The 15,662-nt window shown below is 43.1% G+C and overlaps 1 protein-coding gene across 6 annotated transcripts in view; it reads right to left on the bottom strand.

The window, feature by feature from the left end:
• The window catches only part of RNF125 (ring finger protein 125), a 103,869-nt gene that overhangs the window by 26,010 nt on the left and 62,197 nt on the right, over positions 1-15,662 (bottom strand). The window contains exons 1-2 of one of the 6 annotated variants that reach the window (XM_081253439.1): positions 14,357-15,143; positions 7,718-7,807 (exon numbers count right to left, since the gene is read on the bottom strand). The exons of 2 other annotated variants lie outside the window; for them this stretch is intronic. In XM_081253439.1, the coding sequence (XP_081109565.1) occupies positions 7,718-7,807; positions 14,357-14,520 (254 nt within the window). In that variant the 5' untranslated portion in view covers positions 14,521-15,143. Of the gene's footprint in view, positions 1-7,651; positions 7,808-14,356; positions 15,144-15,662 lie in introns of those variants that run through there. 3 more of the 6 variants (XM_081253442.1, XM_081253440.1, XM_081253444.1) reach the window with 3 other exon arrangements.

Raw genomic sequence — 15,662 nt, 5'->3', positions numbered from 1 at the left:
TCCTCACAGGGCTATTCAGCTTTAGGTAATATATATTATATAACAGGGCACAGAGAAAAGATAACTCTAAATTAAAACCTCTGAGAAAGCAAAGTGTAGAAGTGTATATAGAGTGTGAGCTTCTTACAGGTTTGTAGATGTGTAAAAACACCTAGGGTAAAGAAAATAAGAACATTTACCTACCTGTTGGAGAAATGGGAACTGGAAAGAAAGGGGTATATGGTAGAAGAAGGGTATTTTCACTGTCGAATTTTAAGTGTGAACCATATAACCTTATTACCTACACAATAAACAATTCTTTTAAGAAGTTAATTACCTACAACCACTTGGGATAAATGGTCTGGTAGTGTCTGATAAAACAAAATTACAAGCACCCCTTGACCCTGCAGTACCAAGCCCGTGTTTTACTCGAGAAGTTAAAAAATATATCCATTTGTATTCAGAAGGGATGTTTTCACAGTAGACCCAACCTGGAAATAACCCAGATATTTATCAACAAGAAAATGAATAAAGAACCCATGGCACATTCCTACAATGGAATACTACACAGCAATAAAAAAGAACAAATTACTGATACACGCCATAACATGGATGACTCTCAGAGACATACTAAGAAGCCAGACACATGAACTTATCTACGAAACAGAAACAGACTCACAGACATAGAGAACAGACTTGTGGTTGCCAAGGGGGATGGGATGTGGGGGAGGGATGGATTGGGAGTTTGGGATTAGCAGGTGCAAACTATTATATATAGAATGGATAAGCAACAAGGTCCTACTGTATAGCACAGGGAACTGTATTCAATATCCTGTAATAAACCATAATGGAAAAGAATACGAAAAAGAATATATATAAATATAAATATATGTAACTGAATCACTCTGCTGTATACCAGAAACTAACACAACATTGTAAATCAACTATACTTCAATAAAATAAATTTTAAAAAAAGAAGCCAGACACAAGAAAGTACATCTTGTGTAATTCCACTTATTTGAAATTTTTGAATAGGCAAAACTGATCTATAATGGGAAAAAAATAACTCAACAGTGATTGCCTACGGTGGTACACGGACGGGGATGGCTGGGAAGGGGCATAAGGGAACCATATGGGGGGTAATGAGACTATTCTATATCTTTTTTTTTTTTTTTTTTTTTTTGCAGTATGTGGGCCTCTCACTGTTGTGGCCTCTCCCGTTGCCTAGCACAGGCTCGGGACGCGCAGGCTCAGCGGCCATGGCTCACGGGCCTAGCCACTCTGCGGCATGTGGGATCTTCCCGGACCGGGACACGAACCCGTGTCCCCTGCATCGGCAGGGGGACTCTCAACCACTGCGCCACCAGGGAAGCCCGAGACTATTCTATATCTTGATAGGGGTTTGGGCTAAACATTGGTCAAAGCTCTGCAAGTGTTATACCTAGGATGTATGCATTTCACACTATGTGTAATTTACCTTTAGAAAATCCCATAGACAAGTTGTGAACTCTGGTTAATATTACGCATGCTGATATGAGAAGGGGTAGAGTGTGCTGATGTTTGTAACCTACTCTAAAACGCATCCAAAAAATAAGATGGATTGATGGATGGATAGGTATGTGATAAAGTGAGAGGTAAAAGCAAATACGGTAAAACTAACAATGGTAGAAATAGGTATGGATATATGGTTGTTCACTGTACAATTCTTTCAACTTAGCTGTATGTTTGACATTTTTCATAATAAAATGTTAGGGAAAATGAACCACCTTACTATGACTTAAATTTTCTTTACTTTTCAGAAAAATTTGGTTGGAAAACCGGGAAGGGAAATGCTTGGAGGATGAGAGACCTGAAATATTTAACAGAATGTGATTTGAAGAGAAAAACATTTTTAAAAATGATATTTTTAAGAGCATCCAAATTCAGTGTGAGGAAAAGATTATTTTGCATTTATGATTATTTAAATAAATTTAAAGAGCACAGAACAATTTGAAAGATAATATAAGGCTGAAGTTTTGTTTTATGTTTAAGTTTTTTTTTTTTTTTTTTTTTTTGCGGTACATGGGCCTCTCACTGTTGTGGCCTCTCCCGTTGCGGAGCAGAGGCTCCGGATGCACAGGCTCAGTGGCCATGGCTCACGGGTCCAGCCGCTCCGCAGCATGTGGGATCTTCCTGGATCGGGGCACGAACCCGTGTCCCCTGCATCGGCAGGCGGACTCTCAACCACTGCGCCACCAGGGAAGTCCTATGTTTAAGTTTTGTTTTATAAGGTTTGTTTTCCCTCGAAAACAAAACTGTAAAAAAAATGAATTCGTGTGGCTTTTAGCAAGAACAGTTATTGCATGGTTATAATGAAGATTTATAAAACATGCACAAGTCTCCCCAGACCCAACCATACAAGCATGCATTCACTAACGAAATTTTCACTAATAGCTTATGACTGCCAATGTTTGACATGCCAGAGATGAAACCATGGCAGTGCCTGAGGTCCCTGCTCTCAAGAGTTCTAGAAGGAGGAGAGAGGAAATGAGAAGGTAAACAAAAAGACTGGCAAACGATAAATGCTCTGAGAAGAATAAAACAGTTGACAACACACATTGAGTGGGTGGGGCAGAGGGAGCAGTGAGATGGGTGGTCCCTCAGATGACATTTGAAGGCATCAGTCTTGGGAAGGTCTGGGAATGGTTTTCCCAGCTGAAAACAGGGACCATTTTGCTGAGGTACAGAAAGCCAGCGTGGTTGAAATGCAGGAGGCCCAGGGGAGGGTGATTGGCAGTATGTGGGACAGTAAGGTAGGTAGGAGACCAACCATAAAGCCAGAGCTAAGCATGATGGGAAGGCACTGGAGGGTTTTAAGTGGGAGAGTGATACGACTTGATTTACATTATATAGATCACTGGCTCCGGTGTGAAGAATGGATTACAGAGGTACGAGAGTCACGGCTCAGAGTCCAGTGTTAATTCCATTGTAAGTGTTGGTTCAAGAGAGCATGGTGGCTTAGCCCAGCAAAGGAGCAGTAGACAGTGTAAATGGACAGACAGATTTAGGATTGATTTGGGAAGCAGAGGCAAAAGGGCTTACAATATACCAAATGACAACAAATATATGCCCCATTATGCCAAGGGAAAGAAGTCAAATACAAGACTATTTACTGTATGACTCCAAAGCTCAGTGACAGAAAGCTGATGGGGTTGCCTGGGGCCCAGGAGTTTGGGGAGTGGATTGATTGTAAAGGATTCCAGGGAACTTCTTAGGGTAATGGAACTAACTGTTCTAGATCTTGTTTATGGTGGTGGTTATAGGATTGTATACAATTACGTACTGTATCACCTCAATAAAGCTGAAAAACGCAACCCAACTAAACAAAAAATGCCCCAGTGACAACAGGTCAGTAACAACAACACAGCATGAGCATCACAGAAATACACACAGCACAGAACCATTCAGAATCCTGTAGGGGTCCCTCCCACACAGCCCCAGGTACAGAGTAGCTACTCAGTAAATGGTCAGTAGATTGAAATAACCAAATCAGTTATGAGGAATGGGCCCAAGGGGAATTTTCTGGGCAGGGCCCAATGTTCCCATTAATAAATAAGTGTTGTGTCCTTCCGGAAGAACCCAGGGGGTAAAAATGAACACAAACCCCAGAGATAAGAAATTCCTATTTGTCTGTCCCCCTCTCCCCCTCCATAAGGTGGCTGAGAATGACAAATCACAACAGACATGATCAGAATTAGGAGAATGTAGGGGAAAGATAGAAGTCAACTGCATTGTTTTTAAAGACCGATTTAATGTTTTCAAAAATTCTGAATGAGTTGTTGTTGCCTTTTTTTTTTTTTTTTTTTTTGGCCGTGCCTTGTGGCATGCGGGATTTTATTTCCCTGACCAGGGACAGAACCCGTGCCCCCTGCAGTGGAAGCACAAGATGTCATAGCTTTAAAATCAGATTTCACACACAAATTCAAATTTCTGGCTTCTCTTGAAAAGCTAAGTCTCCTGCAACTCTGGACTCATCTCCCACGTGGCCACATGGGTCGGTGTCCCTTCCTGTAGATACCCATCCTCCTCGCTCACTCACACACCTTGCCTCCCCCCTGCTGAGTTTGCAGCTCCTGATGACATCAGTCAGGAACCAGATAATGACTCTAAGAACTTTAAAACCAGCTGGGAACTTAATTATCCCACCCCCATTGTTTACTTTATTAACCCCTTTCTGTTTCTCTAATTAAGTGGTTAGCAATAAAACTCATATAAGGAAAGGGTGGCAAGGTATTGGAGGAAAATGGGGAAAGAGTTGCTGAGGACACTGGGTAAAGTTATGCACACAGTCGTAAGGGGGAAAACTGCACCCTAAGTATAGGAGAATTAAAGAGGAAAGGGCTGTATTAGGGACTCCATGGGGCCTAGGGCTAGACAGGTAAAATAAGTAGCCAGAGGTGGCCCCTAAATGTGGTTCTGGAAGAAGCCCTTGGCAACATGTGGTTGGTCTAACATTTTCGTTATGTTCTCAACACTGGGCTGCTTCACTGTGGGTAGGCCAACATGAAGCTGAATGAAAATCTTGGGCTCCCTTGGGGAGCTGGAACATATAAATAGAATAAGGGGAGCTGCAATTGTTATTCAAAGGGAGGATGAGAGTCTCGGGCTAAAATACTCCAATATAGGACAGTACACACACACACACACACACACACACACTCTCTCTCTCTCTCTCTCTCTCTCTCTCTCCCTCTTCAGTGATCCAATGATGGATCGATCAGCCTGGACAGCCCCAAGCACAGCTATTCTTAGAGCACAGGCCTTTAGCCACTGTCCCTCAAGATTTCCTTGGAGGTGTTTATGTATTCAATTAGGTTACGCTCAAAGTCCATCCTGGGAATCATTCAGCCTCCAAAAATTGACTCTGCATATCTCTACACTCCTTTACATGTTGATTTTTATATTTAGCCCCCTAAGGAAAATTTTATTTCCTTTAATCTACAGTCTTAGAGGGGTACCTCTCTATAACCCTTAAACACTGTCCTCAACTTGCAGTATCTTACTGTCAATTAAATAGGGTTATCTGAGGCTGTACTTCTCAAATCTTAAAATGCATATAAATCACATGGGCATCTTGTGAAAATGCAGATTGCGATTCAGCAGATTTGAGTTGGGGGCTGAGATTCTGCAATGCTGCTGGTCCTAGGACCAGTAGTCAGGTGCTAAAGAGAATCCTGGTGTAAAACTCAGTCTGCTACATTATTTAGGTTCTGTTTGTTGGAGAATACGTAATTTAATAGATCACTAATATTTAATGTGCCTACGACAACACCAATGTTGCTAAGTAACACAGAGCAGTCCAACCACCAGATGAGGCAAACTTCAGGCCAGCTTATTACATCTTTCTAAAATTCTCAGTGATACAGGCACAGATGAGTAACCCTATAAAAGGAAGGGAGTTCAAAAACTATCATGGGACTTCTATCTATGACTCAAACTCCATAGCACCAGCTGGCTGGCACTATGAAATGGTTGTCCAAAGTTGTGCTCACCAAAGTATCTAAATTCTGTCTTTTTTTAAAAAAAATAAATTTATTTTTTATTTATTTTTGGCTGCGTTGGGTCTTCGTTGCTGCACGTGGGCTTTCTCTAGTTGTGGCGAGCAGGGGCTGCTCTTTGTTTTGGTACATGGGTTTCTCATTGCAGTGGCTTCTCTTGTTGTGGAGCACGGGCTCTAGGCACACAGGCTTCAGTAGTTGTGGCATGCGGGCTCAGTAGTTGTGGCTTGTGGGCTCTAGAGCGCAGGCTCAGTAGTTGTGGTGCACAGGCTTAGTTGCTGCACGGCATGTGGGATCTTCCCAGACCAGGGCTTGAACCCGTCCGTGTCCCCTGCATTGTCAGGCGGATTCTTAACCACTGCGCCACCAGGGAAGCCCCAAATTTTGTCTTATTATTTTTAAATTAATTAATTAATTTATTTTTGGCTGCATCGGGTCTTAGTTGAGGCACAAATCCTTCATTGCAGTGCACAGGCTCTTGGTTGCAGCACTTGGGCTTCCCTCCAGTAGTGGCACCCGGGCTCCAGAGCACATGGCTTCTGTAGTTGCGGTGCGCAGGCTCAGTAGTTGCGGCATGCATGTGGGATCTTAGTTCCCCGACCAGGGATCAAACCCGCATCCCGTGCATTGGAAGGTGGATTCTTAACCACTGGACCACCAGGGGAGTCCTCCAAATTTTGTCTTAGAGTCATTCATTAATTAAAAATACTTAACACCTACTAAGTGCCAGACCTTAAAGGAGTGGCAATGCAGAAAGTAGCATTCCTTTATTAGAGCAACGGCTCTCAAGAGTTTTGGGTCTTGATGGTACAAAAGACTCCAATCATCCTATTTTAAGTGATGCTTATCCAAGTACATTAGAAGAAGGAAGCATTCTATTTAGCATCAGGGGCCTGGATGATTTCATCTTAAAATCAAATCACAGGTCAACAGGCACATGAAAGGATGCTCAAGATTGCTAATCATGAGGGAAATGCGAATCAAAACCACAATGAGATATCACCTCACACCTGTCAGAATGGCTATCATCAAAAAGAACACAAATAACAAATGTTGGAGAGGATGTGGAGAAAAGGGAACCCTCGTACACTGTTGGTGAGAATGTAGATTGGTGCAGCCACTGTAAGAAAATGGTATGAAAGTTTCTCAAAAGACTAAAAATAGAACTACCCTATGACTCTGCAATTCCACTCCTGGGTATATATCTGAAAAAAATGAAAACACTAATTTGAAAAGATACACACACCCCAACATTCATAACAGCATTATTTACAATAGCTAAGATATGGAAGCAACCTAAGTGTCCATCAACAGACGAATGGATGAAGAAAAGGAATGGACTACTACTGAGCCATAGAAAAGGAACGAAATTTTGCCATTTGCAGCAACATGGATGGACTTGGAGAGCATTATGCTAAGTGAAATAAGTCAGACAGAAAAAGACAGATACTGTATGATATCACATGCGGAATCTAAAAAATACAACAAACTAGAGAATATAACAAAAAAGAAACAGACTCACAGAGAACAAACTAGTGGTTATCAGTGGGGAGAGGGAAGGGGGAGGGGCACTTTAGGGGATTAAGAGGTACAAACTATTAGGTATAAAATAAGCTACAAGGATATATTGTACAAAACGGGGAATATAGCCAATATTTTATAACTAAATGGAGTATAACCTTTAATAATTATGAATTACTATATTATACACCTGTAACATATAATATTGTACAGCAACTACACTTCAAAAAAAATCAAATCACAGGTCAAATATTATGTCAACATAAGTTGCAATCAGATGGGAACCTTCCACCAACTCCCACTACTTCAACTACTTGCATCTGTGCCCATTTAATATTCTACATCCTCTTAAATGGATGAACTGTCCATTCTCCTGCCTAAGGCCAAGCCCCCCACTGTAAATCCTAGCCCTGCAATTCTCTCTTCTCTCCTGTGCATCAAAGTTTCCCTCACTATTGGTTCATTTCCATCAGCATACAAAATATTCCATTCTTCTTTTAGAAGAAAATTCTCTTGATCCCACTTCTTTTTCCAGCTATTGCCCAATTTCTCTCTACCCTTTGCCTCTAAACTTCATGAAAGGGCTTTCTCTACCCCCCATCTCTATCACGTACTCGACCTTTAAAGCAGCACTGGATTCAGCGGGTCGCTCTTCCCTGGAAAATACTTCTTGCACTCACTCAGCCTCCAGGACACCTGGGGGTTTCCTTCCTCTCCTTTGGCTGCTGCTTTTCTGGCTTCCATGTCCCAGCTTCTTCTTCTTCTTTTTTCTAAAAATAATTAATTAATTATTTATTTGGTTGCGCCAGGTCTTCGTTGTGGCAGGCAGGTTCCTTAGTTGCGGCCTGCGAACTCTTAGTTGCGGCATGCATGTGGGATCTAGTTCCCTGACCAGGGATCAAACCCGGGCCCCCTGCATTGGGAGTGTGGAGTCAACCACTGCGCCACCGGGGAAGTCCCCATGTCCCAGCTTCTAAATATCGGTGGGCACCGCTGCTCAGTCCTTGGACCTCTATTCTTTTCTAACTATATTTAACTCCTTGATGAGCTCATCCAGTCCCATGGATTTATATCGAGTATATGTTTATGATTCCCAAGTTTATTACCTACAGCCCAGTTCCTCCTCTGAACTTCAGGCTCACATATCCAATTGTCCACTCCACAGCTCCACTCAGTTGTCTGAAACTTGGCTTGTCAGTAACTGAACTCTTGACTTAAACGTGATCTTCATCCCATCCTCTTAGTCTCTCCCATCTCAGTCAGAGCGGCTCCAGCCTTTGCTCAGGCCAAGCACTTTGCAGCCATCCTTGATTCTTCACTTTCTTCCACACTCCGCATCAAATCCATCGTGTTACTGGTACCTTCAATGACATCTCTACAGTCCTACTATTCTTACCACCTCCACGGTCCCCATGCTGGTCCCATCCTCTCCCATCTGGATTACTATGGTGGCCTCTGAACTCAATCTCCTTAGCTTGCTCCTCCCTCTACAGACTATTCTCAGCAGCCCGGCAGATGCTTTTAAATCAGCTCAAGCCATGAATCTGCTCAAAATCCTCACTCAGAGGAAAAGGCAAACTTCTTATAAATGTCCCCACACCAGTCAAACTAGCTTCCTCACCTCCTGCTTCCCTCTGGACCAACACTGTACAAAATCAGGCCCTGTTTATTAAGAGTCCATGCTTATTAAGAATAGAAATTGAGAGAAGTAATATTTAGAAAATTGTATAGGAATCTGACAGAGTAATATTATGCTGTTGAATCTAATAACAATTTTTCAAATGATGGCTTGTATTTGATATATCTTTTTTTTTTTAAGTTGGCCGCACTTCATGGCTTGTGGGATCTTAGTTCCCCAACCAGGGATGGAACCCGGGCCACGGCACTGAGCCCTAACCACTGGACTGCCAGGGAACTCCCTATCTTTGGTATTTTTAAATTTCATTGTTCCACAATACATTTTTTATTTTATAAAATTATTGGTCTGGAAATTAAAACAAAACACTTCAGAGGTTCTTTACAACAGATAATTTAAGATGCACTGCTCTAAGTATCCTAATATTGCAACTCCCACATACTTCCTATCTCACTTCTTTGTCTTATTTTTTTTTAATCCTTAACACTATATAACAAACTATATACTTAACACCTGTATCTTGTTTATTGTCCATCTTCCTCATAAGAATGCAAACTCCAAAAGGATAAGCCTTTGTGTCTGTGTGCTCAGCACAGAGCAGGCCACGCTGGCTGGATCAAAAAACGAATGCACCGTATGCAATAGTAGGTCTAACCAAACAACCCACAGCAAACTAAAATGATAATGATGAAGCTAAATGAACAATGATTTTAATTTTAAGAGAACTGTGGACTCCTACTGTCTGCTTGAGCAACGTGTAGGTGTGTGCATGGCTGCCTGATAGTCAGGCTTCTTAAGAGAATTCTGAAGTGTCTTCTAGTAAAGCCTGAATAATGATCTAATTTTTGGTTTTGATCACCTGATTTTAATAACCCTTAAAAGCCTGTTGAAAAGATGTGATGGTTAGTCTTATGTATCAACTTAGCCAGCCTATAGTACTCAGTTTAATTCAACACTTCAGCAAATGTTGCTGTGAAGGTATTTTGTAGATGTGGTTAACATCTATAATCAGTTGACTTCAAGTAGAGCGATTATCCTCAAAAATGTAAATCAATTCCTTAAAATCAATCTCTCTTTCTCTCTCTCTCCATATATTTATATACAACCTATTGGTTGTTTCTCTGGAGAATCCTCACTGATAGAAAATATGTATTAATATCTATAATAAATAATAGGATAAGTAGCTTTAATCTTAGGTTAAAAAGAAGTCTTTGGGATTGTGTACCTCCTGTAAGAATGAAAGCACTGTGGGCTTTGGAAGTGAAAAGGGTAAAGGGAGTCAAGAGGCACAAACTTTGAGTTATAAAATAAGTAAGTCATGGGATGTAATATATAGCATGGTGACTATAGTTAATTAATACTGTATTGCTTATTTGAAAGATGCTAAGAGAGTAGATCTTAGGACTTCCCTGGTGGCACAGTGGTTAAGAATCCGCCTGTCAATGCAGGGGACACGGGTTCCATCCCTGGTCTGGGAAGATCCCACATGCCGTGGAGCAACTAAGCCCATGCACCACAACTACTGAGCCCGTGTGCCACAACTACTGAAGCCCGTGTGCCTAGAGCCTGTGCTCTGCAACAAGAGAAGCCACTGCAGTGAGAAGGCTGCGCACTGCAACGAGGAGTAGCCCCCAATCACCCCAACTACAGAAAGCCCGCGTGTAGCAACAAAGACCCAACACAGCCCCAAAATAAATAAATAAATAAATTAGGAAAAAAGAGAGTAGATCTTAAAAGTTATCATCACAAGAAAGAAAAATTTTGTAACCATGTATTCTGACAGATGTTAACTAGACTTTTGGTGGTGATCATTTTGCAATATTTACAAAAATTGAATCATTACGCCATACACCTGAAACGAATATAATGTTATATGTCAATTTTACCTCAATAAAAATTTTAATATAAAATAAAATATACTAAAATTTAAAAAAAAGAATGAAAGCACTGATGTCTATTTCTGGGTCAGTTTAAAACACATCAGGAAACCCTCAGACTCTACTTAGAGAACCATGAATTTGATGCTCATACTTGACCACAAATGAAACGTTTTAATCCATTTACCAGAAAGCACTTCAGAATTATCTTCAACAGTTTCATTTAAAAAAATTAGGCAAACTCTGTGACTTGGAGCAACTCAACCCAACTCAGGTCTATGGCGATGTGGCTCTTTGTACTGTATGGTCTGCTCTGGTTTGTATTTAGCTCTCTTAGGCCTATTCTCAACCTCTTGACCCTTTCTGGTGACTCCCTCAGCTCCAGCCTTGAGCTCTGTCCGTAAACCCACGTTCCCAGTGCCTTTGGGACATTTCCATTTAGATGTCTCCCTATCAGACTACTGTACATTCAACAGGCTTAATTGTGAGTTCATTAACTTCCTCCTGAGCTAAACTCTGTCCCCCTATATCTCTGTCTTCGACTTCTGTCTCCCTCGGTATATACCATACCAAATTTCTTGAATATTTCTTTTAAATGTAAATCAGATTCCGTTTTAGTTTCCCTTATGCAGTTTCAACTTATCTATTCCCTCTTTTCCCAGCTCACTGTTAATAGAAAAAAGGCAGAGGTACGAAGTCTTTTCCCCCAAATCTACTTTTACAACTGATACTGATACTGAGATATGAATAACGTCAGTTTGAAATGACAGACATTAAAATGGAACTTCTTAAATTAAAGTCCACCAAATGAAAAAAGAATTAAGCTAAAAGTAAGGCTATCTGGGACATCTTGGAAATGTCAGACTTATCTTTTGTGGCCCAGTTTTATTCCAAAAGAAACATAGAGATAAGAAATAAAACATGGGGGCTTCCCTGGTGGCGCAGTGGTTAAGAATCCATCTGCCAACTCAAGGGACACGGGTTCGAGCCCTGGTCCAGGAAGATCCTACATGCCGCAGAGCAACTAAGCCCGTGCGCCACAACTACTGAGCCTGCGCTCTAGAGCCCGAGAGCCCGAGAGCCACAACTACCTAACTCCGAGCACCTAGAGCCTGTGCTCCGCAATGAAAACAGAATAAGAAGCCCCCGCACCACAACAAAGAGTAGCCCCCGCTCGCCGCAACTAGGGAAAGCCCGTGCACAGCAATGGAGACCCAGCACAGCCAAAAATAAATAAATAAATAAATACATAATTTTTTAAAAAAGAAATAAAACCTGTTCATGGGTTTTTGCTTGCTTTACGGAATGACTTCGATGGAAATAGAAACTATGTTTTGACACCTGAAACTAAGACAACACTGTAAATCAACTATACTCCAATAAAAGTTAAACAACAACAAAAAAAGAAACGTTTTGAGCCTATATTATGGGCTACTTTTACACTTTAAGTACTCATAAAAATTCCATTACTCACCTTATTTTACAAATGAAGAAGCTGAGATCAAAAAGATTAACCAAAGTGGTGATTACACAGCTGGTTAGTGGCTATGAAGCTCTCACTGTTTTACTGCATCACAATACATAGATACATATTCATTCAAGGTATTGTTGCCGTATTATACTTGCTTGACTTGAAACTAGTTTATAAACAGAAATTAGCATAAACAACCTAGTTCAGCAAGTTTGGAAATTAGCTTAGTATGGGATAATATAGAGGTTTCATATGCATTTCCTCATTTTCCAATTTAAGTTCAATGGAAGAGAGTAATTCATTTAGGAAGTACAAACGGTGTTAGGAAGGCTCACCATCCCCAGAGCAGAAGGGACTCTAGTTAACATTTACAAAGTGGAAGAGGCCCAAGTAAATTTGCCAAAAGTAGGAATATGGAAATTCTGCCCCCGGCCAGAACAATGGACATAGATTTGTCAAAACAAAGAATAGTAAAGTGAGGGAAGGCAATTTGTCCAGCCCTTATTGTGCTACTTCATGACTATTTTTCCAGTTGCTGGTTTCCTATTCACTCTAACAAAGAAAAAGATTAAACAAAGGATTCAACATTTTTCAAATTTATATTACTCTAGCAGAAGCAAAACACTGCAGACACTAAGTTATAGCATTCAAAATCCAAACCAGCGAAAACAATCAGATAACAATCTCCAATAGCAAAGCTGCCCAGTTCAGTTCTACAAAAGAAAATCTTCCAAGACTTGAGCCCCACTGTGTGTCTTTGGTGCAACCTAAAAGTTTTAATGCTAATACAGACTAAATTTAAATGTAGGCTAGGTATCCTGCGGTTATTACTGCTCTGAACTAATCAATGTATTTCATATAATGCAATAACATCTTGGCTTCCATCTTGGCCTTGGGGAATTACGTCAATGAGCTACATCTGGACAGCTGGGAAACAATGTCAGTAATCAGACAGGAGCTAAATTAGCTTTGAGTTTAAAGTACAGAGCTGAAACAACAGGCCCTGAAAATATGGCCACAAAAGAATGCCCAGGGACAATTTTTCTTTAAACATTGTGTGGGCTGCAGATTTTTCTCCCTGGCTCTCTGCTTTTCAGTATTGAAAACTGCTTCTCAGATACTAGGCTATAGGTGTCAAGGACCACCTAAGTCCTTTTAAAGACGGTTTGTGCACTTGCATTCATGATTTATGATACTTCTTTTTTCCTGGTAAGCCAGAAAGCACTTACTGCTTCGGGGCTTCATCAAACTAGTTAGTCGGCGGTCCAGAGAAGACATTAAGTGGGTTTCCACTCATGCTCTATGCAATCCCCTCCCCCGCCCGCCCCCCACCAATCTCACCCACACAGTCACACACCCACGCACCCACGGGAAGAAAGCTTTTAAGCAAATAGAACACAAACTCACAGATCCAACCCCTACTACTAGTTACTCAGGCACACGTTAAGGACGTGCCAATTTTATAAAGGGATTTTGTTTTTAAACTCTTCCTAGAAACTACCACGGATGTGCGCTAACAGCGAGTTTTAGTTGGTGTGTACGTGGTTTCTAAGACAGTTATTTTTATCTCTACTTCCTACCGCGGTGGGGAGTCTGTGCATAAGGCAGGTAGTCTGCAACCTCCTTCACTCGGTTGGCTGTGTTTTTAACTGCTGCATTCACGGGCTTGGGGGTAACGTTCAAGCCGCAGACCCAGCCCTGGCGGCTTGTTCAACTCTAACGACTACAGAAAGTCACTTGGACGTTCCCGTTTGATTGATCTTTGAGGGGTTTGGGCGTCTGTGTTGGGAAAGGGAGGTGGGGATGGAAGGACAGTTTGCACAGATCCTTGTTTGCTCAAGAGACCAGCCTCGCGGGCGTTCTAGAACACGTGCACAGAGCCAGCAAAACAAAACCGACCCGGGTTCCGGGCGGAGAAGGAAGCACCGCCCGATTAACCGAGTGGAGCGGGAACTGCGCTCGGCGGGAGCCCCTGCCTTGGGCCCAGGCGGGTGCTGCTTCTCCAGCCAAGCGCACCCTCCTCAGCCGGCAAGCCCTTGCTCCCCGCGGCTCTCGCGCCCGGAATTCCTGTCCCTGGGACTCCGCACTTGGGCTGCGGGAGGAGGCGGCTCTACGGCGGCTGCAGGGCCCGCTTGTTGCTGTTTTCTCCTCCTGAAATCCTGTGTCACCTTCCGACTGGGCACTTTCCCCGTGGTCCGCACTCGACGGGTCCAGGTCTCTCCCTGCAGCAGTTTCCTTCAAGCGCCGGCTTCTGAACCCCCCGATCCCCAACGGCTCCGCTAACATCGCCCTCCCCAGGGGGTGGGCGCGCAAACCCAGCTTCCCTGGCACTTACACGTGGCCACAGCGGGTCCGGACGGGGTGGTGCAACACCTCGAGGCAGACGGAGCAGTCGAAGGACGTGACGGGCAGCTCGGGGTCCCCCCTGCGCTCCAGGGCCCGCGGGGTGGCCGAGGCGGGTGCGGATTTTCCGCTATCGCTGCTCAGCACGGAGCCCATCGCTGCGCCTCCGGCCCAGACCGTTACCAAGAGCCCGGTGCCTGCAGCCGGCTTGTTTTGTTGTCCTGCGGTGGAGGAAGTAAGTCCCGGCCCAGCCGCGATCGCCGCCTCCCAGAGCGCGCAGCTAGCGCAGCCCCGAAGCAGCCTCCGCGGCGGGGCCCAGCCTCGGTCTGCGGCAGGCCGAGTGCGCGGCCGCGCGTCTGAAGTGAGCCTTCGCTCGCTGCCTAAGTCTAGGCTTGGAGGCGGAGGCGGCCGCCGCACCGGGCACGCCGCGACGTCCAGTGGCCCTGGGAGAATTGAAACCTGACACCTCAACTGCAGAGCAGGGGACCTGGGCGGGCAGTGAGCCTTCCAAGCAATCGCCCGCCTCCTCCTTGCGAACCACTGTAGCAAGTGAATGAAAGTGCGGGCGTGGTCCTGTTTGAAGGCAATCAGAGAACACCCACTTGTAAGGTGGTGGTCCTACGGGTCCTGCACTGTTGTAATCATAATAGGCCACAAAGATTATCTACGAGCGTCTCCTAAGAAAGTGCTAATCACCACTTCCGTCTTGTAATCAACACTGCATAAATGGAGAGGTAGCATGCAGTAGTGGAAAGAGTTCTGGGACCTGGATTCGAATCCTAACGCTAGGACAGGGACTCTAGTGCTAAACCCTAGGACCCTCCCGACCCCCACCCCGTCCAGTTTCGTCACCTTAGAATCTCCTGCTGTTGTTTGTATTCCCCTCTCCATCCTCTTTTGAATATTTATGACCAAATATAGCATTTATTAATTCACGCATTTAATAAGGCTTTAATGCCCACTGCATGCCAGACTCCTTTCTGGTGATGGGGACACAGTTCCCAACAAGCAAACAAAATCCCAGTTCTCACCGAACTTACTTAAAAAACATTTTTTTGGAGATATAAATTCACGCTTTTTATTTTAAAAAATCCATGGTAATACATAATATGCATATGCAATACACACAAACGATAATACACAAATAATAATCCTGTAAACTTCACCCAGTTTTCCCCAGACTTTACTTTTAATGAGAAGATATAAGTAATCAACACTAAATAAATAAATGAACAAGTTCATTTCAGCTGATAAGAGCCAAAAAGAAGATAAAACAGGGAGTGAGGATGGGGGCGGGG

This window comes from Mesoplodon bidens (assembly GCF_964165515.1).
Source record: "Mesoplodon bidens genome assembly, chromosome: 13".
NCBI classification, from domain to species: domain Eukaryota; kingdom Metazoa; phylum Chordata; class Mammalia; order Artiodactyla; family Ziphiidae; genus Mesoplodon; species Mesoplodon bidens.
Note: the sequence above shows the minus strand (reverse complement) of the source record. Positions and strands in the feature narration are given on the sequence as shown.